The sequence below is a fragment of the Ammodytes marinus genome (genome assembly GCF_949987685.1).
Source record: "Ammodytes marinus genome assembly, chromosome: 23".
Classification (NCBI taxonomy): Eukaryota; Metazoa; Chordata; class Actinopteri; order Uranoscopiformes; family Ammodytidae; genus Ammodytes; species Ammodytes marinus.
The window spans coordinates 13,046,542-13,067,606 of NC_137227.1; the positions used below are offsets into that span (position 1 = coordinate 13,046,542).

Here is a 21,065-nt window from a genome sequence, read left to right on the forward strand (position 1 = left end):
TTTTTTAAGAACTACCCTTCCAGAACGCTCAGTTTGTGCTTAAAGATTTTGTATCCATAACATTTAAACATGTCTGACAGTGTTGTGAGGATTCCAGTTCTCTAAAATAAATATTTCTCACACAAAGCCTAAATGATGGCCCCATTGGACTCTGTATAAAACCAGTGAGAAGCTGCAGCAGAGTGGGAGGTTTCTCAGAACATTAATGATTGTGCAACGTGCATATATCACTCATGCGTATATCACAAGAACAGACAAAAGAACTAGCTAAACAACGACAGCCTGAAGTGAAAAAGGTTTGAGTGACCTGAGATACCTGAACAATGTGAGAACAAAATCAAAACAGGAGAGAGCTCTCGGTGAAACCTCTTTGGTGCTGTAAACCCTTTCTGAGATTAAATTCCTCCTGGTAACCGACCATTATGCACCAGTTAGACTTTAATATGGCTCTTCAAAAGACTACGAGAGTTAAAAGCATGTATATCCCTTAATCAAAGTTCCCCCTTTTAGAAGTGCATCACACATTAATAATACATAGAGGGACATAGGGCTCCCCTGGCACCTATTTAATACATTCCTCCGGAGAGAGGTACTGAATTCACCGCTATAGCCTCTGTTCAAAGATTTGCATTGAATGTAAGTGCTCAAACATGACCGAGATGAGTTCCTGTTATCTTTCATAATAACATCATGATGTACTGGGAGGTGGAAGGCGGGAAGCGTTTAAGTCCTTTATATTGAAATATATCCTCAAAGATTTACTTTTGCCAGAACCTTTTTATCTGTTCAAATATGAAATTAGGAGACAGTTGCTTAATGTGAGATCTGCTCACAGTGCCCTGCCACAGTAATGAAATACATTGCTTTCCCCTAACTGGTGCATAATGGTCGGTTACTAGGAGGAATTTAATCTCAGAAAGGGTTTACAGCACCAAAGAGGTTTCACCGAGAGCTCTCTCCTGTTTTGATTTTATTCTCACATTGTTCAGGTATCTCAGGTCACTCAAACCTTTTTCACTTCAGGCTGTCGTTGTTTAGCTAGTTCTTTTGTCTGTTCTTGTGATAGACGCATGAGTGATATATGCACAATCACACTCAGTAGTTCACTATAATTGAGCATTAAATTGAATGTTTCAACATCAAGAGGTTAACTGGGCTTTCCACCAATGTGCTAAGTGTTCCAGTGTTCAAATGGGAAATATGAGTTTACGCTTTGAAACCAATTCAAAACAACTGCACTTCACACCGGACCATTATCAAAAAAAGCTGATAATTGGTCTTGTCGCCAACTGTTCGTTCTCTCGCTTCTGTTCTCTGGCCAATTTCAGAGTAATTGCATTTCATACGGGGAAAGTATTCTATTCATGCCTCAAGAAGATCCATTAATGTGTGATTTTCTCTCTTTCACTGGAGAGCAAGTGAAAGGTACAGCCATTGTGTATATAGCGAACTTGCTGACGACCGACTTGTGCGAGAAGATGAAGGCATGAGATATATTTTCAATGGCTCATGATTTTCACAGTTCAGACAAGAAAAACAAAGAGATATAATCACTGTCATTAATGGAACATTGAACAGATCTACAGCAGAGTGGGGGAGAGAATGGAAAGTACAGGCATCTCTCTTCAAAACAAATTAAAATGAAGGAAGATTTTAATTAACATGAACAATTCATTCCATTCTTACATGGCGGCTAATAAGAGCAAATATTCTAGGTATTTACTCTATGAATACTGATTGCCAAATGGTGGTTAGGGGTTTACTTTAGTTTGCAAGATCCCTAAAATAAAATATACTGAAATAAAGCTGACGCAAGAAGCAGTTATTTAGCCTATAATAGACTGAATAGAAAGACTGGAAGCAGAGGAAAATCACTAGCCCAGCTCAACCATCTAGCAACTCATGTTGTTGTGTGTTCAGTGAGAATGTGTGGGTATGATGAGTTCAATGCAGGACTAAATCACACTAATGGAAATAATTGAAATTGTAAAGACACAAATGCAGCAAACAGAAACTCACCTCCCCAGTTCTCCAGGCTGTAGAGGTTGCTGAAGTTGTGGCTGACGAATGGCGAGATCATCTTCAGGTCGTGGGTCCGAACCCTGGTTGCCAGGAGCGACTGGTGGGCATCCCTGAAGGTGGTATCCATTAGCAACAGGCCTTTGTGTGCCCGGACAGCCTTGGCGAAACCCTCAGGACCATCACAAAGCAACACATCACGGAAGCCTACCGGAGGGTCGCCTTATAGAGAAAGAGGGGAGTATAGGGAGGTGCAGAAAGTTATTGTTGAAAATTATACTTAGGGGTATAAAAAAGGGAAAAGGAATATGCTTTTTACAGTTTCTGTAAATTTTGCTTTTAAAAAACACAGACCTGCAATTACAGCAATGTGCTAAAATGGGGTTCCATATTTATTTGAATACAAGAAATGTGAGTAGCCTGTTATTTCCAATCGTAAGCACGGTATTGACTTTGGCACTGCTGAAGTGTCTGGAAAAACAAATAATTTGCACCAATTAAATACCAGGTAAACTGATATTATTCATACAGTGTTTTCTAGCGCTGTTAACAAGTCTGGCGCTTCTCAAAACATCAGCTAATGAGGTGGACGCCATCTCCTCTCATTGCTGCTCCAGTCACCCTCAGCTAGAGTAGATCAGCTACAAATGAATACAGGAATATAAGCTCAGCAGCTGGTTTATTGGATATACCACCCACTGATTTGTGAAAATGGATTTCGCCTAATGACCGTCAGTCATATGGCCATGGTTTATTTATAGAGTAAGCAGCTACTGTTCAGTGAAACAATATATCCATATGACTAAGCTTGGTACAACATGACTGCCACCTGAAGGCAAACTGCTTCCAGGATGGCTGCAGGATTGCAACTTTTTTCACTGTTCTCAATTTCATCATCTAGCCTGTGACCCTGTTTATTGGTCCTATAATTCTGAATGCACCAGCAGTAAGAGAGCTGTCATGTTTTTTTTAATTATTTAAATATGGCATATTTTTTTCTGGAGGCAGGTCCATATGGAATACAATGAAATTATATTTGTATAGCATTTGTATTCAATGTTCTTTGACATACTGACAAGTTTATTTATTTCTACATGACATTTTAGCCTTAAAACTCTCCAACAACCATGTCTGCTCAAGTCCCCAGCCCAAGCCCAAGAGTGCTTAACAAGACTAAGAGTGTACTGTCAGGCTAGTGGCTCTGCAATGCTGTACTTTGGAACAGCTGAGCTTCTACCTAAGCCAACATGCTTATGTTTAGCCAGTATTATTTTCACAGTGTTATCCTTCTAACTTTAGTATGCTAGAATTCAAACAATTGCTAATTAACACAAAACCCAAAGCTGCTACAGTTGCCATTAGTTAGTTACTGTCATTAGTTCTGCAGACATGTGGTATTAAAATAAAAATATTTTCATAAATTTGACCTTGTGATTGCACTACATGAAAAGTCAGGAGATAATACTATTAACCTGAAGGGGAATGGGAATTTATGTTCCAAATGTAAGGGCATCCTAAACTTAGTTTAGACCTTTCAATCAAAACCACTACGTGAAGCTTATGACATCTCTTAAAATGAAAGTACCGCCAATTAGGATTGATCCTCTGAAGACCAGGAATGTCCTTACAAATATGAGTGCCATTACATCCAATATAGATAGTTCAATGGGTAAATGGAAACGTTCTGCATGACACAAGCCAACAGGTGAACTACACAAAGCAGGATCCATTCCCTGAGGAACCCAGGATAAAGACTGTTTGACATGTTGGTTGAACATGAGTGTTCCTTGAAACAAGATTGCTATCATAAAACAGCATCAAAACATAGTGTCTTCGCTGAGAGCTTTCACAAGAAGTAAAAGCAATAGCAGTGGAATCCCCAAGACAAATACTGGCATTTCCAGTTGATAACAGCTAAACAGTCATTAAAACAAATGGCTTTAAGTTTAAAAACATCTATGGGCCCTGCTATAAACAACCTCCTATCCTAATCCTTCTCTCTTTCCTCTCCATGCCTAGCAATTAAAACACAAGGACAACCAAAGGCAGTACTATATTAGAAGTGGAATAGGGATCTGTTTTTGGTGCTTTGTGTACAATCATCAATCAATTAGACTAGTTAATTAGTGTACTATCTGCCTGTTAAGTTGTCCTCAGACCCTCTGTCACACTCTCTCTTCCCCTCCTTCTCACTCTCTCTCTGCGTAGTTGAATATTCACTCTTAACCTTTTATTGTTGTACCTCCTCCCTGAAAACGAATGATCTCTGCTATAATTGTCTTCAAGGCCAGCATGAACAAAATGAACCCCCCACACACACACATTTGTCCACACATGCAGACACACACACAGGCTAGATTAGCTCTGTGAAATCACTCTTCTGTGGCAAATAGATACAGACACTTTGAACTTATCAAGATTTGTGTGTAATACGGCCAACTGCGGAACACACCACACACACATCCAGAATAATCATTTATGTTCAAAGTCCTCCCTTCTACACTCACACTGTGCATAAAACATGCACTCTGTGTTTTAACTCCTGCTGTCCACTACACATATGGATCAACAAATAGAGGAGAATTGAGGGCATCTGTACTGGGACTACAGTGACTAAACAATAGCCTATGTATGGGACGTGTGTGTGAGTGTGTGTGTGTGTGTGTGTGTGTGTGTGTGTGTGTGTGTGTGTGTGGTATCCTACACTGCAGACACAAAGTAGTAAAGAGATAGTAGTCCCAAGCGAATGCTGTGCTTGACAATTGACCCACTTACACATACTTACATTAGAAACACCTCGATCCAATGTCCCAGCCTTTTTGCACTAATTTCTACACTCATTTTCTACTTCCTACCTTGAGATTATTTACATGTCTAGTCATCTCTGCACACTCACCCTCTTCTCCTGAAGCTCCACAGCACTAGCTTATGTGACTAGATGGAGAAAGCTACAGTGCTCAGACGTATTCCCTTTATTGGCAATTTGTTTTGGAGACAATCTATCAGTAATAACAGCTTGCCTTGTCGCTGTACTGTGCTGTGTAGACAACTGCTTCCCCAAGAAGACAGTTAAATGTCTTGCATCTTTGTATTTAGGAGCCTTTTAATTGGCACATCCTAGTGGGACTTCTAATTAGTTCCTTCCTAGAGTCAGGCTTGCTAGAATAGTCAAATCAAATTGGCCTGTAAATGTTACAAACACGTAGATGTTAAGACAAGATGTTAGACATATTTACAGCCTGTTGTCTGCCCACCCCCCCACAAAAACAAATTGTAGAAGCTATTCCTTTGTCATACTGCAAAACATATTTCACAATACATGTGCCCTTGTTTATTCTTTGCCATTTACCATGACTGGAAAAATACAGCCATGTGAAAAACATTTGACTGACAGAATTAGTTTTTCTCAACCTTATTGTACGGGAGGGGAGGTGTGTTAAACAAATAATTGAAATACATTTTAAGATTAAAGAAGAACAAAGAATGTTTGTGCTCTACAACACACCCGGAAAATATAAAAAATATTTTCTGGTTTCAGAAAGCCAAATTAAAAACAGACAAAACAAAAACAAGCAGAGAAAGAAAGAAGAAGAGAAACTGAAAATTATCCATTTTTGCACAGTGCAAATATTTTACATATTGAACTGATGACTAGTCTTTTACTTTACTTGTAGGAATGAAATTACAGCACAAAACTGGGAGGTCTTTCATTTTTACTAAAGCTAGCTCAGGCATCTGGCGATTAACCTCTAGATGTCGTTCATTAAATAATCCAGGCAATAATTGGAACAAGGTGTACTTTAACACCATTGATGAACCAACAGCTATCAGCCTTCAAGGGAGTGTTTTAAACTACAAATCCTAATTAGAAAATAATGGCCTTTGAGTACATAGCCTGTGTTTCAGGAGTACTTTTCCTCCCTTCTCCTCTTGCCAGGGAGGAACTCCTAAAAATATAGCTTTTCTTGTAATTCTTCCTTTTTCTCTGGAAATGGTAAGGTTTGAGATATGACAATGTAATTTCCCCTTTTTTTCTCTGGATGCTACACAGTATAAATCCTTACTACTCTCTTCCCCTTTATCCCTCTTTCCCCATATATATTTAAATCATTTTATCTATACATATCTCTTTGCCTGCCACAATGTTCAACTGACCATTTTCTCATCCATACAGGGATTATACACTGCCCAAAGACTCTCTCCTCTTTTCATAACCCCTTTCTCCCTCCATCCTTCCCTTCAGAGTGTTATAATACAGGCCTAATCCCTCTCTTCTTTCAATCCCCCTTCATATGAAAGAAAGGCTATAAGCACATTACAAATCTCATTACAAGGCTTTAGGTACGCCTCTGTGTGCCTGTTACGCCTACAACCACCTCATCAGCTACTAACAGTAGGTAAATTAGGGTGTGTACACAAAGGGCGTATGCCTACAGAATACGTGTGCAGTACAGTACATGTCTGTGCTATTGTGCATTAGTGCGTTGTATTCAAGTGTACCTGACATGTTTGCCTTCCTGTGATAACAAGGGCAGGCAGTGATAGCTTTCAATACAATATTTACATAAGTAGACAAGTAGTGGATAAGCACAGAGAAACCCAGTGGCTCACTCGCATGCAGATACATAAACACCCCAGATTATTCCGTCTTATTCTATTCTATTCCGTTCTGTTCCACTTTGCATGGGTTTAAGATGTCAGATTTGATTAGTTATGCCTGCTTATTATTCATATTATTTTGTTATAAATTCCTGTTTACCCGGCATACCCCAGTATTTGCTGAGGCAGAACAGGGTGCTGATAAACATGACAGATTGACACAGCTGACTATTTTGTTGCTGTCATAAGGAGCAGCTGCTGAATTCATGCCAGTTTGCATGCCTAACAGAAATGAACCTGAGTGCACAGTGGTAAAAAGTGCATAATTGCAAAACGGCCAGACAGGCTGTGGCATAAATATTCTGGATATTTACATATCTTATGAGCACATCTAATTATTATTTTAAATATGAGTAGTTCATTAACAATCCAGCCTTAGTCTAACCTTTTTAAAGTCAGTGAGACAGTTTAGTAAGTGTAGAGGGAAAAGCTCCATAAAGCTTGACTCCAGAGACCCTAAGTGGCTCCAAAAGCACAGCTTGGCTGTTGGCCCTGCCTGCAAGACGTCAGGGTTGCTGGTGCATAGCCGGGTGAGAAGCGCAGAACTTCTTGCTTCACAAACAGTGAACTGCACCCTCTCATTGCTGTACTCACAGCTCAGCAGAGCACTCTGGGCCAAAGCCCTTTTCCTCCCCGAGTGCTAAACTGAGCCATTGAGGAAGGCTTTCTGCCTACAGCTATCGGACTGTTCCACAGCCCATTTCTCATTCAGTGGTTGCTTTTATCCAAAGTGCCCTACTGATCCACAAGTGTTGGCATTTTTAGCATAGTGCCCTAGTGGATATGAAACCCCCAATCCCTTGCACTCTCTCTATACCATTCTAAACTTGACAAATGCAATATGAATGATGCCTTTTGAAATTATGGTAACAGTCAATTACATTTTCTATTTTTCTAACAATTTTTTATTAGATTAAACATCGTATTAAATCATCAGTTGCTGGACTTGTTGAGACCATATTTTAAAACACATCACTTCATACTACACTTTTTTAAATATAATTTCATCAAACAAACTGCCTTTAATGCTGGTGCACTGAATGAAAAGGGCAACTCATACATGGTATATTAGGACTTGTAACTGGGATAGGAAAATAATGTGGGATACAGGTTAACTATGCAATTTTCAATTTAAATTCAATTCATTTAAAATGTCACTATGCACTGTGTTTGGGGGAAATGCATTTGATGAACATACCCATGGTGACAGGAGGGATGACTGGATCTATGGAGGAAGGCTTTGCCTTGACTGGGATGGGTGTGGTTGGTCCATTTACCATCACATGACCTAAGATGAAAATAAAGAATGCAAGTCAGGTGCAGTTCTGTAAAAACAATCGTTAAAAAAAAGTCAGACTTTACATAAGCTGACATTTTAATTATACCCTTCACGTCAATGCGTACGTTGCCATATTTCACCTTCAGGCCAACACATGTCCCATCTTTGAGTATGGTGCATACTGTCGAGCAGTGATACCATATGCTATACACCATTGAATTAAATTCTGACCTTTTCCCCCCTTTATTTCTTCTACTAACTATAACATTCCACATTTCTAGTGTATATACTGTTATTGGATCTGTTATACGGTATGTACTGTAGGTCCTATTAGTCTTCTGTTTCTTTTTCCAACCAAAGCCAGTATGCCATAATTAAAAGCAAATATGTTTTTGCATTGAAGGTCCCCTTACTGTACTGAAATCGCCATTGACAGCTCCAATATACATTGTGTTACTTTGTGGTTAAGAGACCACAGAAAAACTGAAAGCCATTTTGAACCAACTGTAACATAGCACTTTGATGCAACAGACGGAATGCACTACTGCATACAATACATTGCTGTTATGCCACAGCCTTTGAAGGGTACTGTAAGGATTATTTTAAAATAGGGCTGTCAAATTAACGCGTTAATTTCGATTAATTAATCACAGAAAAATTAACGTGATTAAAAAAATTAACGCATATTAATCGCACTTCTATAATGCCCTTTGACCCGGTGCAAAAGTGTTGCGCAGCTCGGCGAGCTGCACCTGTAGCTTACAGCCCGCACGGGTGAAAGGGAGAGAGAAGCAGAGGAAAGGGCGGGGCCCAGGGCTCTATGGAAAATAAGCATGAAGGTAGGAAGACATCTTACTTTATTCTCCGCAGTGTCTGTGCATTATTGATTTAGTGGTGCAACAATATAGGTTCAAAACAGTATCTCTCAATCTTCCTCTGTGTGTCTCAATTTTGTTTGCTAGCTGTCTCGTCTCCCGCCGCCAGCCCCGTGTGTGTGTGTGTGTGTGTGTGTGTGTGTGTGTGTGTGTGTGTGTGTGTGTGTGTGTGTGTGTGTGTGTGTGTGTATTTTTGCCTATGAGTACGACGATGGTGAATGAATCGGCATAGGCATATGTGGCAGTGCAGCGCTGTCTGTTGTGGAGACAGAAGTTACGAGAGACGGAGAGCGAGAGAGAGAGAGAGAGAAACAAACTGTAGCAGGCTATAAAGCTGTTTATAAACAGGTATAAAAGTGTCATAAAAGTATGCGATTAATTTAGATTAATTAATCACAGAGCCTGTAATTAATTAGATTATTTTTTTTAATCGCTTGACAGCCCTATTTTAAAAACATTACTTAGATGGTGAATACAAATCTTTAAAGTGAACTGATTAAAACAATGTAAATCATTACATTGATTGTGAGATCCGCCTCTGTTGAGTGTTTATGTGCTATATAACCACTGACCTAGGTAGTGCAGTAGTTTCTGGGCTCGGTTCTGAGTGGGCTTGAGGTGGAAGAGATCCTGGTTCTCGTCGATGAACTGGGTGTCCACGGTGGAGTGGAGGAACTGGTGGTTGGAGAGAACATTCTGGAGGAACGGGATGTTGGTCTAGAGATTGAAAATTGATAAACAGAAAGGGATAATTTTAATTTGTTGTCCTTTAATAAACATTTTACACAAGGGTTTGTGAAAACACCTCCTGAACAAAGTTAAGTTACTAAATGTACTCTGCGCGCGCACACACACACACACACACACACACACACACACACACACACACACACACACACACACAGGTTTACTTTATTTTTTTTCCTTATCCGAATCCAGGGTCTATGGACACAGAGGGAGTAGTATGCTGTACAGACTGTGAAGCCCCTTTAGGCAAATTGTTATTCAAGATACTGGGCTATATATATAAAACTTTGCAAAAACAAAAATAAAAAGGAGCAAAAGTCAAAACGGCAATCATTTTGGTTTTAAGTTCTATTCCGCAAGTTAATTACTTGAAAGAAAAGAAAGAGGCAGTTCGCATCTGTGTTAAACAGACTTTTGAGTGTGTACACAAAGCTTAGCTTCAGAAAAACCCTCAAATGGTGGCATTACAAAAAACATTTCCAAATTAGTATTACCAAGGAGGTTAAATCGCTAAATGCATCATCTTGGCTTCAATAGATAAGCACACACAAGCGGGGACAGAGAGAATAGTCAACAGTTGAAAGTAATTACATTCCATTTTTATTTTGTTGTTGTTTGTTTGCCTCAAACGTGTTATCAAGCCAATTAAGCCTTCAAAATGAACAACACGAGGGAGAGTGAATGAGGGAGGAAAGAGATGTAATTTCTGGAGTTAATTTCATTACTTGTGTTGTTGCGGATTTGTTTAGCCTGTCTTTACAATGTGGGTAGACCGTTTTGGATTCTCGTAAGAGGTGGAGAAAGTGAAAAAGGTGGTAAAGCAGATATGGAGAGAGAGAGAAAGAGAGAGGCTGCTATTTGGAAGGATTGAGAGAAAGAAGGATATTTAAATGTATTCTTGGAGTGGCTTTAGATGTGTTTGTCGCTATTTAATGTCCCCCAAGGGAGGGTAAAACGTAAAGGGATGTAAACTGTCTGAAAAAAGAAATCTGTGAAGTGTCTTTGCATATGACCCAAAATTTGTGAATATTAAGGAGTAAGATGAGGAAGAAAGCCCTGCCACTCATGACCCAGCATCCAAGTATCCCTATTATTTCTAAAAAAAGGCACACATTCACGCACAACCAGAGCTCAGACCCTGGAAGAAACACCTTCCTTGGGGACCTCCTGGGTATTAGGTATAGAGCAGCTCCATCTAAGCCCATACATCTAACACCTGCCCCAGTATCTATATAGATGGTCCATAAATAGGACCAATAGCGTGTGTGTGTGCGCACACACACACACACACGCACACACACACGCACACCTTCTCTCTCTCACTTAAGGAGCCAAAGTATACGCACACACAAAAAATAGCCAGCAGATGGACAGAATTTACAACTACAATTTGGGCGTTTAGATAACAGTCAAACCCAGAGTGACTTGAAATAATTGCTGCAGCACAATCACTCAGGAATCCCATAATTGGGAGAGGGGAGCTAAGTAATAAACACACCACCCAGACACACAAACCTCATTACCGTCACTGACAGAGGGAGATGTAGCGGAGGGTTCAATGTTCCCTGGCCAATAAAAAGCATGGTGGTCATGCCAAGATAGCCTAGATCAAATGTATTCAACAATAATTGCAATTGTTTCTTATTAGATAGATAAATACTCAAGTTATCACCAAAGGGAAATTGTGTTGCAGTAGCAATAAATAAATAAACAATAACAAATGAAATGACAGCAAGAACAAGAAGAAGGACATCGCTTTTATTGAACCAAGAAAGCACCGTTAATATTTTGAAATTAAAACTGAGAGACACAACTATGTATGTATTTTTAGGCATTCACATTGCCAGCAAGGAGAGATGATTTAATTTTGTGAAGTAGCAAGAAAAACACACACAAATCACAACTGTAGTCTCAGCTTCCTGCAACAGGGAGGAGAGCAGGAGAGGAGAAAGAGGTGAGCTGAGAGATTCACATAGCTGTGCTGCTCTGTCAAGCCTAGGGCTCCTGGCCCAAGGCTTGGCAGAGAAGTACAGCTGCAGACCAAAACAAAAAGTGATCATTTCTGCCATATGATGTAACTGCAATAAGATTTAAGTAAATCTGTGGACATCCTATCTCTTCCATTTAAAGTATCTGCCAACATAACTGTATTTAAATGTATGTGGTAGCCTCACACGTCCTTGTCCTTAAGAGAAAATAAGCCAGATACCAACTGTCTGTATACTGATTACTAACATCTGAAATATTTCTTTGAGCTGGTACATTTTTGGATCCATCATTTGAGATTTTGAATAAATAATAAAGTAAATAATATTAATGAAATAATGGAAAATAATGGAGAGGGTAGATAGACAGCATTAATACATGGAGGTTTGTCCTTTTCCTCTCTGCTGTACCAGATCAATGTGTTCATTATCAGGCTGCTCTGTATGCCTGTGGCTACCACGCACACCAGCACTCACATACACACAAACAGTCCCTTCACTCTTTCTCCCCGTTTGCCCTAATGATGTGAAACACACAAACTCTGGTCTCACCCTTTCCACCACTACGTATCATTTGTTCATTTTTCTCCCAGTCTTCTGCTCTCCATGATATCACACAAAAATACTTGACAGAGGCCCTTATCCTGATTTGGCTGCCCGGTAACAACCACTTGGCTGTGGATCTCACAGCTATGCACACAGCATGCTCCACACACACACATCATACACCTATTCTCTCTGTGAAAGCAAGACTCACACAAATACACACAAGGTGTAGCATTAGAAGTCACTGCCTCATATTGGTGCAAACTAAGTGTATTTTCTTTCCCTCCAGAAAATAAAATTTTCTGAATATCCTTTCTTTGATTCTCACAGCGCTGAAAAGTGTCTTTTATTGCTGCTCTGCTCAAAGCCGGTCGTTATCTTTGTTGTTGAAATCAGCTTTACTGGTGATTGATGTCCCAGGCTGGTAGCTCAAGGGCAAACAAAAGTCAGCCCAAAACACCACCCAAAAGGGGGTTCAACATATCGGATCAAATTGTGACTAAAGTGTGCATTTACGACGGCCATGTTTTTCCTAAACAAGATACAAAATAACAACACAAATCAGACATATGCTCATCTATTTTTCCTTTGCTGTGAGAGCGCTAATATGAAACTGACCTATATTTGATATTCTAGCCTGACGTAAAGTCAGCCTCTTTACTGACCCTGATCTGAACTCTTAACACTTTCTGATATGCAATTCACATTTCTACTGCAATCATGCACATCAAATTCCTCTAAAGGACAAAACCTGAGGGAGGAAATAGCAAGACGTCCTTCATTCTAGACTTAACATCCTTCCACGTATTTTCAAATTCTTATTCAGCTTTTTTCCACACTGAATCTCAATGTTGAAGGAAAAATATGTGACTGGTGGTCAGGGTCAGGGCTTGGGTCAAACACATTCCTGCCTAATGTCAAGTTGCTTTAGGGCCACAGCACTCTGAGCACTTGAATTACATTTACATGCAAAAGTGGTTGCTGACAATCTGGGAACTAAATAGTTTATTGCTTAATCTTCATTCAGTGACATTAACTTGATCCTCTTTATAATACCCTCATGAATTAGAATCTTAAAATGAAGCAATCTTCTGTTTCTGGAATTGCCAATACATAATTAAACCCAAACAATCTCTATGGGCCGAACATCTAGTGATATTGTAATTGAACATGCAGAGCTCCAGGTGCTGCTTTGCCCAGACTCGTTAAAAAGATGATAGTGTGCACAGTTACCAGTTGCCCTGGTTACTCTGTTTTGGATGGAGACCCCAGGACTGGAAGAAACAGAGGGTCCTAACAGAGTTATTAGTAGAAAGACTGGTCTACGATTTCTTATTGTTTTCAATTATAAGATTAGCACTATTTTGTCAGTGTGATAACATGTCAGCAGGTCAGAACACGTGTAATTAACATAGAAGGAAGAACAAGACATTAATGGTTTTTGATTCACATCGGTTTGAATTAATTTACATGCTGATAAGGCAAAAAGATCACACTTATACATATTGGTGCTGGGTTGTAACATAGACCTGTTAATGACGCTAAGTGACAAACCATTAAAGTGGCTACGAGTAACATTTAAATATCTTTTAAACAGCCTCATGTTTCCTCTGATAGTCATAAATTACCTTTAACAGCAAACGAGACCATCAGTGCAAAGAAAGACGTTTTTATATAGTTTTTATTACTGCTTTTGGTCTGGTCACACACCCAGTCCGATTTTCGGTTCGCTCGTGCAGGCTCTATGGTCACATATCCGCATTGGTCGCAGATTTCAGTGTGGCGCTGCAACGCGATTTGAGAAGCCTATCCCTCCAGGTGAGGGAAGGGGAGTGGGAGCCTTGTTTGAGACAGTTATTTGTCGTCATAATGACTGATAACGGGGCTGAACCATCAAAGAAAAAAAAAGAGAATGCAATGAAGAAAAGCTAAAAGGGAGAGTGATATAGGCTACGGGCGGGACGAGGGCGTTGCCAAGCAACATGTATACAATTTCACGAGAGTGAAACTAGACTGCAGTGTTTACTCCTAAATGAATGAGCGGTAGGTACTAACACAAAGTTTGCTTTGCTTCACCATCATCAGATAACCATTATCTGAAATAGTCATTATTTACATCAACAACACAAACACATTACCTCATCGTGATCCATACTAACTGCCGTCCCTCATTCATTGGCTTTCTGTGAGGACACGTAATCTTTCAGCTCCGTGAGAGAGAGTAGTTAGGTGACGCTGCTGCATCAACTCATTGCAATCAGGTGTGTGTAGCACTGACTGGCATTAGTTGATGTCAAAAAGTGTCAAAACCACTCTCACGGAGCCGAAAAGAGTCCTCACACTTTCAACACACGGACATGCACTATATTGCGCCCTTCTCAGTTCACACTCGCACGCCTGGCACGAGCTAGAAAACAGCTTTGCGACAGCGGGCGTCGTAAAAATACTACCGCTTTTGTCCAAAGGGGACGCCAACGTGCCATGTTACTCGTAGTGGCTTTAAGAGATATAAGTGACAACTAATGCTGGGCTTACGTTACATGACTTTTCACACGATTTGACAGTCGCAGATGAATATCCAATGTCAGCCTGAAATCACAGGAGTCTTGCTGGAGTTGCTGCGCGCCTGTAATCTCAGTCATTTGGTATAAGGTGGTCATCCGACCCAACTTCAGTCAGTCTTACTCCCGTCTTGAGGTTCCGACATTATCAAACTAGTTTGATTTTATTGTTAGTCTTGAGGGGTTGGCTCAAGCGAAATGACGTGAACACTGTCTCCAGCAACAAATACGACGCAGGAGAAGTGGCATTAGTCGCGACCTGTGTCCGCCTTTGAGGCACTTTTTTTCGGTTGGATAACCAGGCTGACAACTGCTCACTGTACTGTCACATTTAGGGATAGGAGTTAGAGTTATTAGGGGACGAGATCAGCACATAGTGCTGGTCAAATAACTACAGGATGTCCCCCGCTCGGAATATTGAATTAACTTTTTTTTTTTAATTAAATAATCACAATCGCGTTTGAAGTTTTTAACGTGACCATGCATGGCATTAAGCCTACGTGATAAGGGCATATAGTTATAGTTAACACCCAGTCCATTTTACATACTTAAAAAAATACATTTTATTTGACTGAAATCACTTTTAATCCCTGGTAGCAGGAATGGAAATAATATGAATCTCAAAAGGAATCTAGTTGTAGTCTTGCAATATGAGACCCCCTGTCTTTTCAAAATCTCATTATGTGACTGAAAACTTGACTACTAGAACTAATGACTAGTTGTCTTCAGGTGTGAGTTAATTGATTTTATTTGTGAGAGGGTTTTCAGTCTTTTCAAAGTCTTTTAAAAGTCCTCTAGTGTAAGCCCAGCATAAGGAAAATGGACTTGCATACAGCTGTGAGCGGGTAAGTCTAACTGAACCGAGAATCACTAAATCCATGTATTGGCTTATCCCGACGCTTGCATGTAAAGCTAAGATCATGCTTGATGAAATCTTGTATCGGCAGGGTGTCTCTGATACATGATCTCACCTGGATCCATCCTCGCCCCAAAGGCTCCTGGTAAACAAGGCTGTTCTGTTCTTGCTCCTGGTAGAGATCAGGCCCTGCGCGTCATTTACCACATTCAAGCACACACTATAAAGCCACTTCCCGTTGAGTTTAAATGTGCAAAAAAGATTTATACAAAACGGAACAAAAACTAAATATCAGGAGCAGATTTTGAAACATTTTAAAACAGTACTCAACATTATACGCAAATACACAACACACCCACACGCTGCGTCCTCCCCCTACACAAACACTGGCTCCCTCTGTTGCACACAGCCTCCACGTCCCCTCAGTGATTAGGAGTTGAATAGGGGAGCTGTCAGGTCATTCGTCTTTTCTCTCCTCTCCTCCTCTGTCTTCCCTATGCCCATCCGTCAAGCCTTAACCACTGGCCCAGACACAAACAAGATCAACGCACACACACAGCCCAAGAAGTCATGTACACATGCACACACGTACATGTAGAGACCTTTCACATATACGCTACAAGTGTACCCAAGCAGACAAGAAACTGCCCAAACTAAACACACACACAGTCTTTTTAGAACAACCCAAAGGGCAGGAAGCGAGCAAACGCACACAAACTCAAGCAAATATTTATAATGGGAGACTCTCAGGGACCTAAGGCTTAAAATGCAACACACGTTGACTATTACACAAATACACAGCAGCCCAATAGTGGAGAAAGGGGCAGCATCTTGAACATATCCTTGGTTTGCCCACACACAAACAGACTCATGCTGCTAGGATGTTTTGATCTTAGTTTGTTGTCCATCTCTTTGGTTTGTAAGGTAGACAGAAGCCCAGTCACTGTACTAAATGTGTTTATTTGTCTTTTTGCATGCGACTGCATCCCTTTTTTATGTGCAGAGGGAAAAATGAGCAAGGAGACTGCACTGATGATCACATAAGGTGTTGTAGGATGAAGAACTGTGACCCTATCTCACCTCTGTCCATATTTTACATGTCATCCTCTCCTTTAACTCCAAGATTATGCCTTAAGTCTCTGCTCAGTTTCTCAGCCTTCTGAATTTCTTTAGATTTTATATCTCTGTTTTTTTTCTTGCTTAAAATAGCCAATGGCTATTCATCATGACAACCTTCTTCAATTCCATGGCCTTTAACACACACAAAATGTTTTTTTACTGCCAGAAAAGGTAAGAGCAGTTTGAATACATTCTCCTAAATGTTTCACACCTGTCTTACAACCAGTCCCTATCACAGAGATAACAGATTTGTGCATGACTATTTCACGGCTGGGCTTGAAAATCAAATCTGGAATCTGTGTATGACATTTGCCACAGAGCTTTTTCCTCAGCAAAATAAAAAAAAATTATTGGTGATCTTTCCAGTAATAACTCCTATCGCTGCTGCATGACAGAGCAATTTTCACCTTGCAGTTCATCAGGGGAGCGGTGCCAAGAAATATTTCCACTGTAAATACGCTCATACAGTCTGAAGAAATCGGCCATAATATGAATAAATTGACAGAGGCAGAGTTTTGAATGCAAGTCTCTGCATGTATCTGTGTTACTGGGGGTTCATGAGACACATGTAAATCCAGGTATGTATTGAAATGAAACACTTCATGAGGCTTTGGAAAGGAACAAAATGAGAGGGTAAAAGTAATCTTTAAAGCTTGGAGACCTGTCAGTCACATACTTTGAAACCCAGTAATAGAACATTCCTAATGTGTTCCAGTGGCCTATTTCTGAGTCCACTATAGCGCTGGCCATGGTGCTGAACTTGTCAGACATCCAGACAGAAGTGGTCACTGGGGAACTACAACAGCCATTGCACTGTTGTTAAACTATCTCCAGCATAACTATGGTGTTAAACAGAAGTACATTTCTTTAAGATCTAGAGCATTGCAAGAAAATAACTCTGGCAGTCAGTCAGTTGCTCCTAAAAAGCAAAGGTTTTTCTCTCAACTGGCCAATTTGGCCCGGTATTCCACCTTAAAGAAAACACATTTACTCTAAGCATAGCAGTCTTAAGAAAAGATGCTTTGCAGCTCCAAAATAAGTTTTAAAAAGTGCCTGATAGTTGTTCTCAAGTGCTCTGAAATATAGCTATAGCTCTTACCACCTGCATGTCAATCCTAGCCACTTCACATCGGGTTCTGAAGTCCACACTGTTCTTGGGGACTGCTAAAAGTAATTCTGGGAAATGTAGGAAATGAGCTGAACCAGAAGATGAGATGAGGCTGGGAATAGGTAAAGAGCACAAAACAAAAGGAACATCTCTTGACACACATAAAGTAACCTATTGAATAAAATATTTTTAAAATAACCAATAGTTTCTTTACTGCCAGGAGAGATAGCTTTAAGAGGAAAAATAACTGACGTGCAACATCTTTTTCTTAAACAGTGTGAAACATCTGCCATCACCAAATAGGGTATTGAACTCGCCTTTTCAGGCTCTTTCAGGGACCATGACACGCACGCTTATTAACACAGATAGCTACTTAGTGGTATTTCTGGGGATGGTTGAGCAGTAGACCTGTGACGCATAAAATAAAGATGTACTCCATAGAATTTAATCCGCAGAATGCGACATGTTACACTCTGATAGCAGGTTTTTATGCTTGTGAATGGGCCTCTCACTTTAAGTATGTTGCGGAAAGGGTGAGGAGTTCAACTAGATTTCGTGTTTTTGGCATGGAATACTCAGTGCCAAGACCATATGTGATCATATAATGCAGATCTTTCATCTTATTTCATTATCACATACAGAACCCATTTCACTGATGTAATTATCCTGTATCTTTGAGTTGATAATATTAATATTCTTTTCCACTACCAGCTCAGCAGCAGGTTTCACCGATGTGTTATGTCTGTCTTTATTTCACTTCAGGTAGATACTCTACATTGCATTTCCATTTATTATCAAACCTCTTATCTTTGACATGTAATTATTTTCTCCCTGGTATCCACCAAACATTGCAGTGACTCATCTTGTATCATAAGTCAAAGTTTATAGGGATTAAGAGCTATGCTATGTTTAGAAAGAGCAACACACAGTGGCCGTCTGGTTTATGTATGAGACCATGGTTTATTCGGCTCAAGTAGTCTGAGGAGAAGTGAACTAAAAAGAGAAATCAATTGAGGTGCAAAAAGAACAGCGGACCAAAAGAATATCAACCCAAAAAGGTGCCGTTTACAAAGCACTAGTCCAAGTGAGAAAATTAGAAGCAAAAATAAGGCAAAAAAATCTAATAAAAAGCAGCTCAGCATAGCGCTATTAATTAATTCCAAGATTTGACCTTCAATTTCAAGTCCCATAGAAACACTGCAGATGCACACAGCAATAACCTTTGACAGTCAAGTAAGTATTGACCGGACTGCTTCACTGCAAAATAAATTGTGCCAGGTGTGTACTACCAATGTTACCAAATTTTCTCAAGGTGCCATTTCAAAAAAGACTTGGTTGAATAGCATGCCAACAGCAAGCTTAATTCTAACACAAAAGCCAATATTTTATTGTGCACATTGTAAAAAGAAACCTCAGGATTACTTTCGTTGACAGTCAACAATAGCACACAACACATGATTAATAGAGCCACATTGCTCATTAGATATCAAAGTAAAGCAGTGCCTTTCCCTTATCACATTCTGTAAAATGTTGGTGAAATACAAACAGTTAACCAGTTTCCATTTACCATTGTTTTAATGGCCTGAGTCTGAATCAACTGCTCATCTAGTAGGCTCTCTATTGATGAGTAATGTCAGTTGTCAAAAGGTGATTCATCCATGTATCCGCTCTACTAAATATAGAGCAAATATAGCTGGACTCCTATTCAAAAAGCCATCTAAAATAGAAATGTTGACTCACTCAACTAAACCATATTTAATCCTACCCTTCCATCCATGGCTGAGCATGTTGCATCTCATCCTAAAACATCCATAGTCTCTACTTTCAGGGACTAGGGGGGGGGGGGGGCAGAACACCAAATGACTAATATCCTATTTACAGATTGTACTATAACTGTCTAGATCTTCGCAGCACAGAAGTTCATGCATTATTTATTTGAATATTTGTAAAGCTTTATTATGGTTGTATGTGATTTTATAGACATTTATAGGTTTTCACATTTGTTTTATTAATGCTGTTTGATGAAGGCTACCGCTCCTCCTCCTGCCGTGTGTGCTGTGGGTGTGGGTGTGTTCTAAAACAGGGGTTTCCAAAGTGTGAGAGAGGGAGCCCCCCCTCAGAGAAAAAAATTCAGCTTTTGTGTGAACAAATAATTTGGAGACACTGGGTCGGATGAATTAGAAGCTATTGAAGAAAGACACATGAATTTTCTATAAAAATATTAATTTCAAATAAAAAAAAATTGCAGGGTCCTCTGGGTTGGGGTTGGTGCTATTTTTCTTTAACAAGACATATTTCGATGTATAAGTGAATACATTTAAATGCAGTGAGAGGAACGAAGCAGAAGAACTCTTGTTCAGCTATCTTTATTTCCACAGACAAGGCTGAAATAGGCTATAGAATATACACAGTGCATGGGGAACGGAAGGCAGCCCCATTTCCAAATGTTTTTAAATAAACTCAATACACACTGTGCTAGGACATGAACGTGACGTGATCAGTTAACCTCTGATTATCTCCCAGATGAACTGATTAAATTATTAGGCTATTAATTATCTAGACCAAATGTTATTCCTTTTTTGTATGATAACTTACATTTGCTTAATATGATGTTAATATAAAAAACGGTTTGAAAACCACTGTTCTAAGAGAATGTAAACAGCTCATGTGCGCTGACCGTGGTGCTGAAATCTGGCAGCAGAAACTTGCAAAGTTACAGTTCTTTATAGACCATACCAGCAGGGAGAGCACAGGTGAAATATTTGTTTGCAGTTTAAGCTGCATTATTTAAGGGCATTCCAATAACATAAACACTGGAAAGGGGGAGTCAGTGATTCTGGAGAATACTTGCCTTCAAAATTACGTTTAGTCAAAATCAGTGAATATATACTCACAATTAAGCTACCTGTACATTGTGTTCCTTAAAAAAACATCCAGTGCTAATACACAGCCTAGGCTCTTTAAATGGGCATGTTGCTAGCTACAGTGGCCCCAATTTATTAACACCCTTTGTTAACAAAGCCTAGGCTGTGCATTAACACCAGATTTTGTTTTAAGCGCACATACTGGTATGTATGCAATGTATGTAATAGAGTCAATCCAGCTTTGACTCTATTGGAGTTTTAACAGCATTTAACAACACATGACAATCCAACAGCTTGATGAAACATGCCAAAGATATCAGCAAGTGAGAGACTGCGTGAGACACTGCAATGTCTTGACGGGCACACTCTAGACTATATAAAGAGCAGCATGCCTTACTTTGGAGAAAACCTCTCAGAACATCCTCTATATTGTTAAAGCAGAGTTCA

General features: G+C 39.7%; 1 protein-coding gene across 1 annotated transcript in view; it reads right to left on the reverse strand.

Annotated features, from left to right (window-relative positions):
* The window catches only part of pcxb (pyruvate carboxylase b), a 282,158-nt gene that overhangs the window by 47,566 nt on the left and 213,527 nt on the right, over positions 1 to 21,065 (reverse strand). Inside the window, exons 13-15 of the mRNA XM_080052016.1 lie at positions 9,405 to 9,549; positions 7,877 to 7,966; positions 2,020 to 2,241 (exon numbers count right to left, since the gene is read on the reverse strand). Coding sequence (XP_079908142.1) covers positions 2,020 to 2,241; positions 7,877 to 7,966; positions 9,405 to 9,549 — 457 coding nt within the window. The remainder of the gene's footprint in view (positions 1 to 2,019; positions 2,242 to 7,876; positions 7,967 to 9,404; positions 9,550 to 21,065) is intronic.